General features: G+C 52.1%; 1 protein-coding gene across 1 annotated transcript in view; it reads left to right on the forward strand.

The window, feature by feature from the left end:
* Positions 1-17,051, forward strand: part of ABCA13 (ATP binding cassette subfamily A member 13) — a 268,906-nt gene that overhangs the window by 26,555 nt on the left and 225,300 nt on the right. The window contains 10 exon segments of the mRNA XM_024764386.1: positions 2,946-3,086; positions 3,172-3,250; positions 4,608-4,784; positions 5,226-5,405; positions 5,727-5,840; positions 5,918-6,125; positions 8,197-8,305; positions 8,726-8,892; positions 9,600-9,679; positions 10,603-10,733. Coding sequence (XP_024620154.1) covers positions 2,946-3,086; positions 3,172-3,250; positions 4,608-4,784; positions 5,226-5,405; positions 5,727-5,840; positions 5,918-6,125; positions 8,197-8,305; positions 8,726-8,892; positions 9,600-9,679; positions 10,603-10,733 — 1,386 coding nt within the window.

The following is a 17,051-nucleotide window of genomic DNA, read 5'->3' on the forward strand; positions in this document are numbered from 1 at the left end:
TTTTGGTTCTACAGTTCACTAACTTTCTGAATCAAGGCAAATCCTTTAAACTTTCTGAACCTCCCTTTATTTGTGTATAAAACAGGGATAACACTGATACCTTTTGGGGGTATGGTAAGGATTCTACAGTAAAATAAACGTAAGCTATGCATTTAACATGCATATCAATTTGGGTTTAAGACATGAAGCATATTAGGGATAAAACAACCACCACAGACATCTAGGCAAAAACATTAGCTTAAAATTAAAATAATAAGAACAACAAAACTCCTAAAAAAGTAGAAAGGTCCATTAATATCCTAAAGATTTACTACAAGTTCCCAGATGGCAGAGGTCAGGGATCTAGAGCAAATTTGGGCAGAATTCATTTCTCCTGCCTCTGCTTCAGTGCCTGCAGTTATACAGAGAAGAGAAGCTTGGTCGTCCCAGACCTGAATCCACTGTTTTTGTCCCAAGGAACCCTCTGGCCCTATGTCATCTCCCCGCTTCTGGTCGGGCCTCATTCAGCAGCGAGTGTCACCACCTGTGTTACGTTCCATTAGAGCCCAGCCCCCTGTGGAAGTGAGTGCTGCTTTTAGGCTCTTCCTCAGTCCCTAAATCTATCATAGCACTAAGGCCAGTGAGCTGCAGGGGCAACGGGGGTCAGAAACAGAAGGCAGTACCTGGCTCTGTTCCCTCCTTGTGTCTGAAGCCTTTGCAGCAAGTCCCCACCCCCAGAGGCCCTCTGCCCCCGTGTGGCCCTGCAGCCTCACCTGGGAGCTGGTTGGAAACGTAGGATCCCAAGCTGCCTTGTACCTGCCCCGTCACAGCCTGCGATGGGCCGCCAGGCGGTCCTTAAGATGCGAGGGTTTGTGAGCCTCCTTCTGGACCACGTTCCTCATCTTAGAGGCTGAGAGACCAGGGCCTGAGGCAGCTCTGCTGAGCAAGGCCGGCAGTGGCCAGTGGCGGCCGCACAGGGACTGCCAGATCTGACCCTTCCTTCCAGGCCCACAACGCTTGGGGCACAACTAAAATGCTGTCATTAAAATCCCACAATTTACTCAAAGTCTATATATAACATTACCTGATGGGGATTAATAAATGGCCCTACACATCATTATGGTTTTCTTCTGGCCAGAAACAAAAAAATTACATGTAAGCTCATCTTTCTCTGGGGCTAAAACAAGTTGCTAATAACTATTTCCCATCCCCAGTTATTTTCCAATTCAGCTATATTTTTTTATAGTTGAAAAATTAACTTTATGTTGTGTGTTGTTTGGAGTAATCCTTTGCTCTTGTATCTGGCTTCCCTAGAGGATTTTGTATAATTCCACCTGACCTTCAAAAGCGCCAAATGGCTTCCTACTCTCTTCATCCACAGTTAATTGCCATAACTGTAAAGAAACCAGTTTTCATCACCTCAAGCATCCCAGCGCCCTGTCCATACGTGCATTTGGTCACTGAGCTTGCTTGTGTCCTGATAGGTACACACAGCTCCACCATGCTGAAGTTTCCGAATTAGCACATGAGAATTGCATTCTTTAAGGACGGGCTGGACTCTGACAACCAAGACACAATAATCCAACGAAGGAAAATTCACGTTTGCCGAGGGAGGTGGCCCTGCTAAGCCCTCAGGTGTGTTGAACTAAGCAAGATTGTTCTGTGGTCACGCCAACATCACAGCAGAATGAAAAGTTAAACATTTTTATAGAAAGTTTCATTCTTCCTCTGAGGAGAGTAAATTTAGAACAACATGCTGTAGAAATATTGAATTGCATATAAAAGAATGGAACTTTGCTGTGGTCCCCGGAAGCCACGCTGCAGGCTGTCCCAGCATCCTGGTGCCTTCTCCAGCGCGGTGATGTTTTCTCAGACCAGTGATGCTGCTGTGTCCGCCCCAGCAAGAGAGCCCAGGACGGGGTGACTCAGCCTGATGTCGAAGGGGCTGGCCCGTTGAGAAGCCAACGGGCCTTTGTTTTTTTTTTTAAAATCAATCTCCAGGGCTTGTCAAGGATATTTATTTTCAGGGAATGTCCTTGGGCAGCTGTAGCCTTAATGAGTCGATGTGGCCCACAGTTAAAAAAATATATATATATATTTTTCTTTTCGAAGTGCTTCCCAGATAATGTTATTTATATGTTCAGTGTGTCTGATGTTTGGGATGGTTTTGAGTTTTGTAAAGAATATAGAAACTCATCTGAGGGAGGAACAAAAGCCATGGGGGGCTTAAGATGCGACAGTTTGTGAGCTGCTCTTCTGGACCACGTTCCTCATCTCAGAGGCTGAGAGACCAGAGTCTGGGGGGTTAGAAAGATAAGGGTTAAAGCTGAGAGCTGCTGAGCCCATTACCTCAGTGGCGTTAGGACCTAAGTCTGAAGAAGAATTCAGCGCTTCTGAGCCAGGGCAGCTTATTACAAAGTTGGTCGGGAGGCTTTTTTGCCACATTACCGGAGCTGGCTCCATAAAGACCAACACACACAGGTGTATACACACAAGTACACCTATGCACGCATGCGAACACAGAGACTTGCGCGCACGCATACACACACACACACACGCGCACATACACACTATGGCACTCCAGGAGTCTGTTTAAAAATAAGAGTCTTCCTTACGTAAAGGTGGGTTTCCATACCCACGTGGAAAACGTAAGAATCCCCACCTGGCTTCCTCCTTTCTCTCTCACACTCTGACCATGTACCTTTGCATTTCGAGAGGACGGCCTCAGACAAGAAGAGAGAGCAAATGTCACGTTTGTTGGCAACAAAATGACGCTCTGAACGAAAACAGGAGACCTGCCGTTTCCTAGGCTGTGTCCTCGGATGTTTGTGGAGCGAGTTGGCCCAGCAGGGGAACGGTTCGTTCACAGGTGTTAGGACGTGTTCTCGCACAGAGAAGCAGATCCTCACCTTTAACGCCGCTGTTTCCCCCTAACTGCCGCGGAAGCGTGTTGGGCTTTCCCGCAGCCTCGGAGCCCCCAGGACCTCGAGGTGATTCTGTGGAGAGTGGAGATGCTGGTCCAGCGTGTCCTCGTCCTTCTTGCAGGTGGGCTGGTTGGGGAGAAGGGCTGCCCAGTGGCCCCGCCGGGCGGGCAGCGAGGTGGTCAGGTGCCCCTGAGTTTCTCCTGGGCTCAAGTGCAGCCTTCTTGCCGGTTTCCAAGGCCCTGAGTCTCCCCAGCCTCCCCACCCCCAGGCTGCGACCTTCTCCAGTCAGCTGAATGGCCCTTCCCTGCCCGAGTTCGGCTTCTGGGCTGTGTCTCTGCTCCTAGAATGTGCTTCCCTGTGTTTGTGGCCTGACCATCAGCTGTGCCCTGCGGCTAGAGCCCAGCGGCTCTTCCCAGAGGGATGCCTGCATCCCCTTCGCTGGCAGTGACCTTGAGTTGACCTCTATCGAATGCAGTGTTAATGCTATTTCTTTTTTTTTAATGGATATAGGAAACAAATTTATTTAATAATAAATATTATGTTTGGTGGTATTACAGAGAACTACAGTCTATGGCGGATATCCAAACACTGAATAAACATGGGGGAACATTAGTAGAAAGTATTTGAATAAGGTAACAGTCATATCTCCCAGCAAGGTTAACAGCACTGCCAGAGTCACGTGAAGAAGCTGCCAACTTAAGCATTTGTTTTGCTTCCCAGATGTGTTATTTTTTGTAACACCACTCATAGGATTTGTATAACGTATATGATGCATGTAAATGTATTGATCTTTATTTGCAAGAATGACTCACCGTTAGCAGCAGATGGGGCCATGAACACACACCTACAACATGGCAACAGCTACAAGCAACATGGGCTGATTGGATGGTGACCGCTTCTCTCTTGACTTCAACCTTCAGCTCCATGTGTCAGCAAAACCTTACAGAGCAAAGCTCAATGGAATTCTGGCACAGACATGGTAAATCAGGGCAAGTGCAACTAACTCCCGTGCCAGGACTAGCTCGCTCTCACTGACTGCCAGTCCCCTGCCTGCTGTGGCCGACCTTTGATGAGTCCTTTGCCTTTTACCCTCTTCCCAGCGCTGACTAGTTCCCATTCACTTGGTGAGACCTCCTGAGCTCTGAATGCTGCTTCTCTCTAGTTGTTCCTTCTCAGGCTTCTCCAACACACTTCCCTAATGCTCCTATTTCTTAAGTCTCCCCCCTCCCCCGGCATCAGTCTTCCTTGAAGGCAGCATCCTTGTCTTCCTCTCCTGCGTGTGCCCAGTGCCTGGGGTAGAAGATCGTTCCACTGACCGGGGCTGGGTGACCCATGCAGTGACCCGAGTCCCAGAACATGTTCCCTAAAGTCCTGGCACTCAGTGCTTGTAGTTTAGCTTTTTGTGGCCCTTCCTGCAGTCGTCTGCAGCTTCACTGAGAGCAGGATCTGTCACTCATTCAGTTCTGTCTCCATGATACTCAGAGTAATGTCTATGCTAGTGAGTCATTAATACTTATATTGTAAATGAGTTCACTCGTTTGAGACCCTGCTTGTCAAATCCACGACTACAGATTTCAGTGAAATTTCCTCTTCATGCCATTGCTGAAGGAAAGTGCCATGAGCGGCCTTACAGGGCTGCTGGGTGATTTTCAGGACTCTCTCTAAGGTGTAAACTCTGGTCTCTGAGCACTTCTGAGTCCGTAGACTGGGCCAGCAGTACTGGAGTGACTCTGTCCATGCACGTGTGTTGCTGCCTTTTCACGCCTGGTCTCCTGAATGAGGCTGCAGAGAACCCTCTCCTTGCTGTCGGGCCTGAGGTCCTTGACAGCAGTGGCAGCAGGAGTGCTGCGGAGACGGGTGTGAGCGCAGAGGAGGACATGGGTAAGCCAAGGGTGGGCTGATCAGGAAAAGAGAGGAGCTGAGGTCAGCGGAGCGGACCGTGAGCCCTGGGCCCTGCGTGGAGCCCACCAGGCTGGCCCTGCACCCGTCCCAGGTGCATCCGACACACCGTCTATTCTGCTTCCTCCTCCTGACTTACTCTCAAGCTGTTGTTATTATCTAGATAGGTGTTACCTCCTCTGGGAAGCTCTTCTTGGCCTCCACTCCTGGGGTCAGGGGCCCTGCATTAGGCCCCTTGGCTGTGCCCTGCGGGGCGGCCGGCCCGTGGTCTCCTCACGACCGGGCCTGCCTGTTGATCAGCAGAAACCCAGCGTGTGGGGACTGGAGCACATGCTGGCAGATGTTTGCTGAATGACGGAATGAGCACATGCCAGGAGCCCTCACTGCTTGTATCTCTGTCCCCTGGGACTCCTGCCTGTGCAGGATCCGTGAGGTTTTACGCTGACGTCCTGGAGGGAATGTCCGGCCACGGCCAGCAGTGGATGGGCCCAGCTGTGTCACTGAACGGGTGTGCGGGGCTGGAGGACACCGTGGAGAGCTTGCTCGGGACGCAGGGCAGGCGCGGCCAGGTCCACCGCAGGGAGAGCAGTCCGGTGACCCAGGGTGGTTAACTGGGGGATGCAGGCGGCAGAGACTGGGAGCCAGGAGTCGGATCAGCCCCCACCTGGGGCGTCGGGAGGAGAGGCCAGCCTTGGGTAGGAACCAGCATGTCAAATACCTTCGCAAACAAACGTAAACAAATGAGGTTTGCTCAGGGCAGTCTTGGTTTTCACCTACGGCCTGAGTAGAGATGAGCAGAAGGGCCGCAGTTTGAAGGTGGGTCGCAGGCCCCCCATCCTCCACTAGGGGCGCCACCTGCCCGTCACAGCCAGCCTACGCCTCCGCTGTCACTGAACACTCCTAACGCCACTGCGCCTTGACCAGGTCACGCCCAGGATGTGGGCCTGCTCCTCACAGGCCTGTCCCTCTGCCCCCGCCCCACGCCGCCGCCAGTTCGCGCCGCCCGGAACCACGAGCTCTCCCTAAAGGAGGCGGCTGGTGATGGGGTCGGTGATGGACTCTGGCCAGCAGCCTCCATCCCGCCGGCACTCTGCTCTCCTCACCCGTCTTCCCAGGACCACAGGTGCCTCCCGCAACCAGGCTGCCCCCCCGCCCCACCCTGCCCCGGCGCTCGGCCCCGCCCCGGCGCCCAGCTTCCAGCAGCGCGGGGCCCGCTGGGACCGCGAACCCCAAGACGCATGCGCAGACCCAGCGTGTTGGAACCGGGTGGGCCAGGGCTGACACGGGCCTGCGGGCGCCCAGCACGCAGCTTTGCACGTGCCTGTAAGTGTCTTCATGTTACAGAAAGCGAAATGGACTTTTATGAGTAACAGAACTAATATTTGTTTCAATTAGAGAGAAAACGTTTTGCCCTGACAGGCAGGCAAAGGGCACAGCGCCGCTGTCCGTCTCCAATATCTCTACATAAATGCTCTAACGTACGGTTGTCTCAGTGCCAACGTGGAATCCCATGCGCAGTGAGAGTCTCCAGAGGTTGAGTCGATACGATGAAGGTTAGGGGTGCCAGCTCCTTACCCCCTTTCACTCCTTGCTCTAAATGGTTGAAAACAGCCGTAAGGAGCTCGATGGGGATCAGAAATTACATTAAAAGGTGGCAGCACGTGCTCTTCCGGGGTGAGCAGAGTCGGAGAAAGTGGCCGGACCTCAGGTTGAGCTGGGGGTCTCCTACCACCTCCCAGATCTGGACCTTTCATCCCCGCTGTGGGCAGCGTTGCGTCTGGATGGTCCAGTGCCTGGACGGTTACAGACCTGCCCCAGCCCGAGAGGGAGAGTCCACTGTGTGGTCTCCGCCTCAAGGGCGCCGGGCTCAGGCTTCCCACCGACATGGCACCGCCCGCCTGGAGCCCCTGTGCCCGTGAGGAGGGGTCGGAGCTTTCCTCCTAGTGTCTCTGCTGCTGGCAGGGGGGGGTGCTCTTTCCTCTCTACAGCTTCCTGCATGTCAATATTATCACGGTGTTAAATTTAAGAATAAAATCCTGCTATAGCGGGAGTGCTATAAATGAGTAGAATTAGATTTAATTTGCGTATAGGTACAGATTATGAGCCAGAGGTGCTTTTCTACGAGGGAACCCTCCCCAGTGCCATACACTCTGTTCAGCCTGCGTTCTCGGAAATGAGGCTCCTTGTTTGTACCTGCGGCTCTGATCCGGATGTATCTGGGCACCTGGGGGCCAGGATGAGGGCCTCCGTGGAGGAGGGAGAAGGCAGGGCTGTGAAGTGTCGGGTGGAGGATTGGGGGTGGCTTGGAGAGCTCCCTGCCCAGAAGGGGAGCAGAGAGTGAAGGCCCGAGGGGCTTCTACGAGTGTTGTCAGAATCAGACGCACAGACCTGCACCTGGGAGGGGGCCTGGGCATCCCTGGGTCTTGTGCCCCCTCACCCATCCTTCCCCTTCTGCTCTCCTGTGGTCGTGTCGTGGTCAGTGAAGGAGGGGTCTGTGCGCCTGTCTTAGGGGCAGTGACCGTGTGGGAGGGAGCAGCCTGTCTCCCGGGGTGGCAGACGTCTGAGGGTCCAGCAGGCAGAGGGGACGAGGGAGGAATGAAGCCACGTGTCCAGGAGTCCTGCCACCAAGTAGGAGGCAGAGAGCCTGGCCCAATGGCCCGGCGCCTCCCCGCTCTGTCCTCCCCGGGGCGTCAGATGGACAGGACTCCAGCCAAGGCCTCGTGCTCTCTACACGCTGGACCCTGGCTTCCCGCCCGCCCTGGTCCGCGATCCGGAGGTTCCGTGCTGCTGGTGGCCCCACGAGGCAGCGCGAGTTTGGGTGCTCGGATCACATCCTGGGAAGCTCCCCTGTGCCCGGGGACCCCCGAAGGGGGGACTCAGAGCTCAGGACCCTCGACTGTGACACCTCAGGATTCTTCACGTTTAACTCACTTGGAACATACACTTGTTAGTTCTCTGATCGTCTGAATGATCGTGATTTTCCTTTGCAAGAGCGACCAATGGCACTTTTGAGAAAAATATTTCGAAGTTTTATTTATTAAAATATTATGTATTGATTTATGTTTGATGCCTTCACGTAATCACCATAACCTGGGACTGTGCTTCCAACATCAGGAAGAACTGGGTGATGAAATGAATAAATTCTGATGATGTGAAATACATGATATACGGCAGGACTGCCGTGTCCAGGGAAATGTACGTAGATTTATATGAGTGTCTGCTGCTTTTTGGCATGTTTTACATTCTAAATTACCTATACTTGTCAGTTAATTTAACAAATGATAGATATTTTACCTTTTTATCAATTTATAGGTATACATATATTTTGCAAAATGATTGGTCTTTTATAAAACTGTTTGTGCTTGTAAAAGATGTTGATAATGTATCCATGCAGTCGGGCCGAGACCAGGGGTTCCTCCACGGTGCTTCTCCAAGTCCTCAGGGCTGCACCCCCAGCCGAGGGGAGGCCTGGAGACTTCCAGGCTGCCCTGCAGACCTTCAAGGTGGGCAGACCTATGGAGAAATAGACATGTTTTCTTTTCAGTCATCGGTTTTGTGGCTGTGGATTTTGAAAGGCTTCAGTTTTCGGGCCAGGAGGCCATGTGCCAGGTCCTCAGCTGGGCGGTGCTGGTCCCTGCCGTGTCCTCTTGTCCTGTGGGTAAATGGCAGAGCCAGCTGAGAGCTGGGCTCTCCGGGTTCCCGGCCAAGGGCTCCCTCCAAAGCCCAGCAGTGCCCAAGGGCAACTGGACAGGATCAGACATCCTCCATCTTCTCTGCGGTGCTTTCTGAGACCGAGGACAGTAGGCTGACAGCTTACAATCCACGTGATGCCCGGCGAGGATGCATGCGTGTCTGGTCTCCAGACTTCAGCTCATACCGAGGAGTAAATATGTTTCTAACTGTATCGTTGCTGTGTTTTCTAGGAGCTGGACAAGATAGGGACCTCTCCCCATCAGCTGAGTTGTGAAGGTCTTATCAGGAAACTGTCCAGTGCCTTAGAAAGCTTCAGGAGCAGCTTGGAAGATGCCAGCGAGCAGGGCTGTGAATGCCAGCCCGGACCAGCCTCCATGCTGCACACGCACATGTATGTGCCCTCTGGTGGGGCCCCCACCTCCTCAGTCTCCCTTCATGAAGACGATGCATTTTCAGTTATGAGTTTCAGACAATAATGTGTACAATATACCATTAACACATGTGTTTTCTCACCAACACTAAAATTTCCCCTGACTTTAACTTTTTAAATTGTAAACTGTAGGAGCAGCATTAGTGCTAAGGCTAGCTTTACTGGGGATCAAGAAGCTGGATCAATGTGTCGAGATCTGAGATTACAATATGGTATTGGAATGGTTCTATAAGAGTAGTCAGCGATTTTTCAAATGACCTTCACGCTGGATTCATTTTGTACTGTGTTCTCAAAAGTGTGAGCCCCCAGAAGAGGAAATTGGGGCCTTCGTGTTCTGCAAGTGACTTATTCACAGAAGGAATGATGTTCTTCTGACTTCTCGATACCCCGATTTCTCATACTTGCCACGTTCTATCCTATGGGTTCCTTTCGCATTTGTGAGAAGCCGTTTGTTACCCAGCCTTATTCCCCTGACTCATCTTGCCTGGCAGGCACCCGGTATTGACGGGTATTTGCACACAGAGACATTGTGTGTCGGAATCTCTGAGGAATCTTATGGAAAGGCAGTATTGTTCTCTAGTTCATTTCCCGGGAACTGAGGCAGCATATTCACTCCAGCACTGTTCCTGGTGTTTTATCTTACCTAAATTAGCTTTAATTTTCTGCTATTTTAGGTTGGCCCAAAGCCTCGAGAAGACTTTATTGTCTGGGAATCCCATTATGACTTTTCTTCGCAATTTCACAGTAACTGGGGGTAAGTACGTAGTTCCTCCAAGTTTGCTTGATTAAAAATTAAATTTAGTTTCTCACACAAATATATTATTAAAATAAAACTTATTAAGGTAGAGTTATGCTATCTATATATGATAAATAACAATTTAGAGCCTGCCAGGTCTGATGTATTTGGGGTTGAGAAGGAAACCCTAAAGTCCTGGGTACCAAAATCAAGACGGGGAGAGAGAAAAGCTTCTGTGGCCTGGGTGTCTCCCTGGCCCTCCCTCCCTGCACATCTGGGAGTCTCTGTTTCCCCGTCTGTCCAGTCTTGCTATTCCTGAAGCCCTTGCGGCATCAACAAGTCAAGTCTGAAGAATCCTGGCAAATCTCCTCTTGTTAGGAAAAGTGAGATGAATGGATACGTGGAGAGAAGTGCGTTTCCTTGGTCACTGTTCCCTCAGAAAAAACACCTCCTTCGAGAGTTGAGTGTCAAATGCACAGGTCTTAGAGGAAGCAAGGGAGTAGAAATACCCCATAACCTGGGGTTTTGTTTTACTTCCGGTAAAATGATCTCAGTTCCTCCCAGAAATGTAAGAGATGACTTTATTTAGTGCTTATTATGGGCTGGATGTAGTGGAGGAAACGTCCTTGCCAGGTTTTTGGTTTTTTTTTTTGCGGTACGCGGGCCTCTCACTGTTGTGGCCTCTCCCGTTGCAGAGCACAGGCTCCAGATGCGCAGGCTCAGCGGCCATGGCTCACGGGCCCAGCCGCTCCGCGGCATGTGGGATCTCCCCGGACCGGGGCATGAACCCGTGTTCCCTGCATCGGCAGGCGGACTCTCAACCACTGCATCACCAGGGAAGCCCTCCTTGCCAGGTTTTAATGTCAAATCTTGTCTTCACAGTCAGGAATAGCCCAAACGCCTATTCTTACAAGATTTCCTTCCTTCTGATTATTTTTCAGACGTAAAAGTAAAAGAGTTGGTGCAGAACACCACCAAGTTAACTGAAGAGCTTCAATCTTCTCTCCACATCTCAGATGAAACTATCAGCAGCGTGTTAGAAGCAAACGTTTCCCGCTCAGAGCTACAGTTTGCTGCTTCTCCCGCCTCACAAGCCCTCGGCGTCCTGGAGCTGTCGGCCTCGTGTGGTCCCTTCTCCCCTCTCCCCGCGTGGCTGGGGGTTGAGTGGGAGTGATGTAAAGAGGCAGACAGGAGATCAGAGGACAAGCTGGCCACCCAAGGGCGTTATCGTCCTCTGCCACCACCGTGGGGTCTTCAGTTTCGTAATGTTGTCTTCGTTGGGGTTAGAAAGGATAAAATTGGTGGTGATAATTATTTCACTGATTCCCAGACTGACGCACGACAGCCTGGGCACCTGATTTCCTTTCAGTAGGGAGAGCCGGGTCCAGTCTGACTGCTCCGTGGGAGCCGCTTAGTGTGACAGCAGCGAGCAGTCAGGCCGTGTCATCCCCACGGTGGGTGAGGAACACTGATTAGGGCCCCAGAAATAAGGAGGTGGGGACGCGGGCTGTGGCGGTGGGCTGGGTTTGCCCGCGGAGGGAGGAGCCGGTGAATTCACCTGGATCCTCGGCAGGGACTTCGCTGGGATGACATTTCAGCGCATGGCGTGGGGATTTACTTTCCTGTGCAGACGGCCTGCCAGAAGCACTAGCCACGAAGATGGCTCTCAGGTGACCATTTTTATTGACAATCACCTGGGCCTCAACGGACATTCACTTTCATGTTGATTCCTGTCACCTGGGGCTAAACGCAAGCCCTGACAAGTAGATGAGTTACTCAAGAGTTAACCTGCATTGAGAAAGGAACGGATTAGAAGCTAGGAACCCCAAATTCGAGTTACGGTCTCAAGTCGTCTGCGGTAAGTCACATGGGTCTTCAAAGAAAATGTCAGAGGCGGCTTATCGGACGGCACGCGTTACGGGTGTGCGGGGGTCAGGGTGGGGTGGGGACACCGCCTCGCCGGCCGCCTTAACTGTAAACAGTGGTCAGATCTGGTTTGAAATCTTTATTCAGGGAACTTGTGATGGGAATGGAGCAGTGAGTTGATTTCAGTAGCTGACCCACAGGGCTGTACGAGGAGCGTCAGGTTAGCTGACTTCCAGCCCTTGTAGATTCAGAATGTTACCATCTTCTCAGCCCGGTGGTTGCTGCCCGATTAGCAAGTGGCCACCGGGGGTCGCTGACGCTCCGTGGTGGGAGCGCTGGGCCTGGAGAAGGCTCGCGTTCTGAGGTGCCTTTGCTGCAGGAGCGGCTGTGCGGTGCTTCCTGCGTGCACGTGTCTCTCACGATGTGAGTCGCTGCGGGCGGTCCCCTGAGTGGCTGGACGGTTTGGTCGTTGGCGGGGGCGTTAAAAAAGCTTGCATTCTTGGCATTCAAATAAGTAACGAAGTTACTCGCTGGGGTAAAGTGTATCCATGAACCCACGTGTGTCTTAGGTTACAAATTCATGTTTGGTAGGTGACAGTTTGGGGCCTAGGTTTTTCTGCGTGGTGAGGTTGGCAGCACATGTTACGTGTCACTACATCTAACCTGTAGTGACCTTTCACTGTTTCTCTCTCTGGGCGCCTCCGCCTTACTTTCAGTCAGTGCTGAATTGACCACGTCAGAGCCTCAGCGTTCCCAGGGGGCACATTTCCTTGGCACGAGGTCCTGGGAAAATGGCAGGAGCTTGCACTCATTCACTCACGGCAAATCTCCCTTCCCGCTGTGTGAGCTTCCAGAAGCTGGAGCCCCCAGCCCCCGAAGGGAGCCGGTGCCTGCGGGCTGGCTAGCCAGATCAACAGACACGTATGGGCAGCGAAGTCCAGAAGCGCGTGTGCCGTGGAATTTCAGTGTACAGCAGTGGGGCCACCGGGCCCAGGAGCCGCCCTGCAGACGGGGCTGGGGGCTCAGACGGACGTGATGAGAAGCCGCTGGCTGTGAAGAGCGACGGGAGAGTCGCAGGGTGGAGGCCTCGGGTCCAAGGGCCAGAGGCAGCAGGAAGGGAAGGGGCTGGGCCAGCTGTTCCGGGACGCGGTGCCCCTGGGAAGCTCCCCTCTGCCCGCGCTCCATCCTGAACCCTGGCAGCTCCCGTCAAAACCAAATCTCAGACTGCCGGACCCTGGAGCTCACCTCCCCCACTGCCATCCTGGACTGAATCCCCTCCACCCACCCTGGATGCACCCAAGCCTCGTAGGCTGCAGTGCCGTATCAACAGCGACTTCCTCCCTCTGTGTTCCAGGCCACATTTTTATTCTTTTAAAGGCAGCAGTGAGGTCGAAGAGTCAGGACCAAATAGACCGAGAGGGCGACCAGGGGGTCTGTCTCCCCCTATCCTCCACGACTGAGCGTGTTCGGAGGGCCTGGGAGACAGGCTCCCACCATCCTCAGCAGACTTGCCCACCCACCCTCCAGGTTCTTACAGACGGAGGTGTGTGAGGGATGCCCGGGAGTGATGATCTCTTCTGTGCGGGCCCCCCCGGAGGGAGAAAGCATCCTGACACCTTGCCTTACTTCCCTTGGGCAGGAAATAGTGCCTTTGGTGGATCTGGCCCAGCCTCTCTTAGTCGCTTGAAGTGGTTCCGTAAAGCATCAGGGACGCCTGGCTGGCACACGGTTTGGTGAGAGAGATGCCTTGCAGGGATTCGCCAGCACCTCCAATTCCGTTGGGTAAAAGCTGCAGTGGATGGTTGCTGGCGGGACTCATGTCAGAGTAGACACTGGTAAAAACTGGCTCATTCTGGCTTTTTCCCTCCGTGAGAGGGAAAGAAAGAATCAGTGTGTGAGCGGAGCTAAGGGTTTCTGGCCCATGCCGAAGAACCTGGCCCCACGTGCCCTGGGAGGTACCGCCGGTCACTGGGAGCGTCAGATCCTGAGGGAGCTCGTCCTGGGCTCTGAGTCCTGCAGACCACCCTGCTCCCACACCATCCGGATGGGCGTCATGGTCCTTTTAACTTGGGGAACTTCAGACCCTCCACCACCAGCGGAAAAAAGTAAGTGGCTGTTTCTAATGGGGCCTCTGTTTTCCTACTTACACTTAGGTAAATATTTTTGAGCCTGAGTTTCAGGATTGAGTGCACTGACCTCTACAAAGAGTACTTCTTACTGGTTCTGGCCAATTATTCTAACCTTAGAGGTATCTTTGATCCTGATCTACTTTGCAAAGTGTCACTTGTCTCTCAACTTGGCCAGTCACAAAGGAGACGAGCACGTCTTCTATTCAAGTCATTCGTGCGGAAGGATGCCCACAGCCTGGGGATGCCCACACCTGTTTAATACTTTGGGCTTTTAAATGAGCCATAGCACATCTGGGGTCCTGCTAACTCATTAGTCTGATAACTTTGCCTTCGAAAGAAAATGACTTTGTGTTGATCTGGCCCGTTTATGGCTACTCTCTCAACATGGTTTCGGCAACTGCCGTTTTCTTGAAGGGCTCATGGAGAACCCAGGATCAGAATTCACACGAGGAGTGACATTATCTGTGGGTAGTAGGACTGTTATCTTGTCTGAAGCCCTGGGAGGAGGGGGTTAGGGTCTGGTTTAGGAAGGAGGAGAGGGAGGGGAGGGCACTGGGGTTGGGACAGAAGGGCCAGCGGGCATCTCAGTGGGTGGGCACCCCATTAAGCCGCCCACCCTGGGCCAGTTTGTGGGCTGGGTGCAGGGCGGGGGGCGAGGGTAGGGCAGGGGTGCACGGTGCTGACCCACAGACTTCTCGGTGGAGTATGGAAAAAAGGAAGGAATTTACTAGCTTAACTCTCTCTCTGTCTCTTAAATTTAATACTTTTCAATCAACAAACACATCTAATTTTTATTCATCTTTCTTCAGATTTCCTGTTAATCAAAACTCTGTTTGTGCCGATAGCCTCCAGTCAGTCCTGGTGGATGTTCCTGGGCTGTGTGTCTTTCACAGTGATCTCCTCTGGTCCCCCTGGAGCACCTGTGGGTCTTATCGCCGCCTCTTCCGCACAGACGGGCAAGCTGAGGCTTGCAGGTGCCACCAGCCGCTGGGCGGTCCCACGGCAGGAGCTGGAGTCGCCCTCCTCCTGGGCCCTGCCTGAGTCCCCCCTGCCTTCCTCCCACCGTGTGGGGCTGCAGCCCTTCCACATGGCCCTCAGAGCCGTCTCCTGCCCTCTGGGCTCATTCCCATCCAGCCCTCTTCATTGTGCGAGCCGATCTGAGCCCGCCGGGACACGGGCAGCAAGGCCCGGCTCCTGTCTGTCACGTGGAAGGTGGCTCTTAGTATCGATCCCACTTCTTTGCTTCGACAAGGCCTGACCTGCCACAGTCACCTCCCCCGCTATTTCCAGTTCACCCCCGTCACTGTTGGTGTTCCTTTTCTGGTCATAATTAGGTTTAGAACAGTGATCGCTTCCAAAGCTTCTCTGCACCACTGAGTCTAAAATTGTCAGCTGGGCAAAATGGGGACCATCTTTGGGATGCTGCTCTGAGCACAGTAAGGGTTATGGCAGATGCTCAGTAAACAAGCTCCTGCTAAAAATGCAAATGCTTTGCCTAGGGATCACTTTCACTTTTACAGGGAGTCTGTGATCTCAATTATCAAATTGTCTGAGTGTGTGTGCGTGCATGTGTGCTGGGGTCACAGTGGTGGGGAGCTGCCTGCCCTAGATCCCTGGCGCCTTGAAGTTTCCCAAGCCGGACATGGACGTGTAGGAAAGGCACCAGCAGCACGGCATCCGTGTGTCTGATAACTGACTGGACCAGCCTAAGCGAAGCCTGAGCTGAAAGATGCCTGCCTCACTTTAAAACAGATTCACCCGTGATATTTCCAGCCCAACAAAACTGAGTATTATCTCTGTTTTTCTTATTCCCCGCCTGCTTCAGGTGCCTTTCAAACAGGGAAAATGGTCATAGTAAGATTAAATAAAGATAAAGAGTAAAGTAGAGAAGCACAGAGAAGGTGCGGAAGCAAACACGCTGCAAGGCGCTCCTCTTGCGTGTGGCGTGACTGTGGGGTTTCCGCGCGATGGCACCCGGGACCTCCCTGTTGGTTGAAAAGAGGTGTACACAAGTTTTAAGAAAATGTTTGCCTTGGGGCTAAATTCTAAGAGATGCGTGGAACGTGATCCTGCTTGGGGACCACGGGTGATGCTGAGATGGTGGCTAAGACCAGGGTTCCATTGCAGGTGCAGAGGGACCCTCACCAGCCAGTTCTGGTGCCCACACGAGACCAGGAGCAATGATCCCAATTTAAGGAAAACTTCCACAGAAGCCCGTTTTACAGAACTGATCAAAGAGGGGCCTCCCAAGTCAAAGCAAAGGGTGGATGTGCATACCCCCCCCACTCCTGCTTCCGCTTTGAAACCCTCTCTCAACCAAAGGCATCCACCTTCCCTTAGAGACCACGATGGAAACAGTGGAATAAGGAAATCTTTCCCAAGGTACGTCTGTACCACATAAGTCCCCTGTGGAAAAAGGGGTTTTGGTTAATTACGTGTGAAAACAATTAACATCTCTCTCAGAGATTGAAAATGTACGTCAGCATATTAGATTACCTAACCATTTGTGATTGTTAATTTGTATGTCTATATGTGTGGGCCGTGGTACCCAGACATTTGGTCTAATGCCAATCCGAATGTCCCTGTGAAGTTATTTTTTAGATGAGATTCACATTGAAATCAGCAGACTTTGAGCAGATTACTCTCTGTGATGTGGGTGGGCCTCGTCCAATCAGTTGAAGGACTGAGGTGACCCCAGGGTGAGGGAATTCCTCCTTCAGATGGCTGCTGGGGCTAAGCTGCCACGTCAGCCCCGGGCCTCCCAATGCCGGCCGACCCTGCAGAGTTTGGTCTCGCCAAGCCCCACGATTGAGTGAGCCAGTTCCTTTAAAAAAATCTCCCAGAATATGCACATCCTATTGGTTCCCTTTCTCTGGAGAACCCCCATTAATCCCTTCTGCTATTTCTTAATGATTTTGGGGGCATTTTGTGGCATTGTATGAAAGCATCTGATGAGTTCTCCCTGTTGACAAGGCTCCTAGTAAGGGAACAGTAACTTCTGTTCACAGAAGGTCTTGCTTGGTCCGAACAATTTCGCAGTAATCACACCCATCAGAGTATAAACACAACGGGAAGTCTGTTTTTTTTTTTTCCTTTTTTATATTCTGCTTTATAATTTTTCTTATTACAAAGATGTTTAATCAAAAGTCATTGCTAGGCAGAGACGCAGCCCTGGCCCTTTCACGGAGGGAGCAGTGATGCACCAGACACTAGCACAGCTGTCCTCAGCCCCTCCTTTTCACTTGGTTTGCTTTTTCTTTTCAAAAATGATAACAGGCTTGGAAATCTGGTTTTCAATTTTGGAGATGGAGGAGAAAAAAATAGTTCACACTGATGCCAATGAAAAATGAAAACTGACAATCTGAGAGCAAAGGCTAAGACTTAATGTCAGGAGG

The sequence above is a fragment of the Neophocaena asiaeorientalis genome, unplaced genomic scaffold (genome assembly GCF_003031525.2).
Source record: "Neophocaena asiaeorientalis asiaeorientalis breed wild unplaced genomic scaffold, Neophocaena_asiaeorientalis_V1.1 scaffold191, whole genome shotgun sequence".
NCBI lineage: Eukaryota > Metazoa > Chordata > Mammalia > Artiodactyla > Phocoenidae > Neophocaena > Neophocaena asiaeorientalis.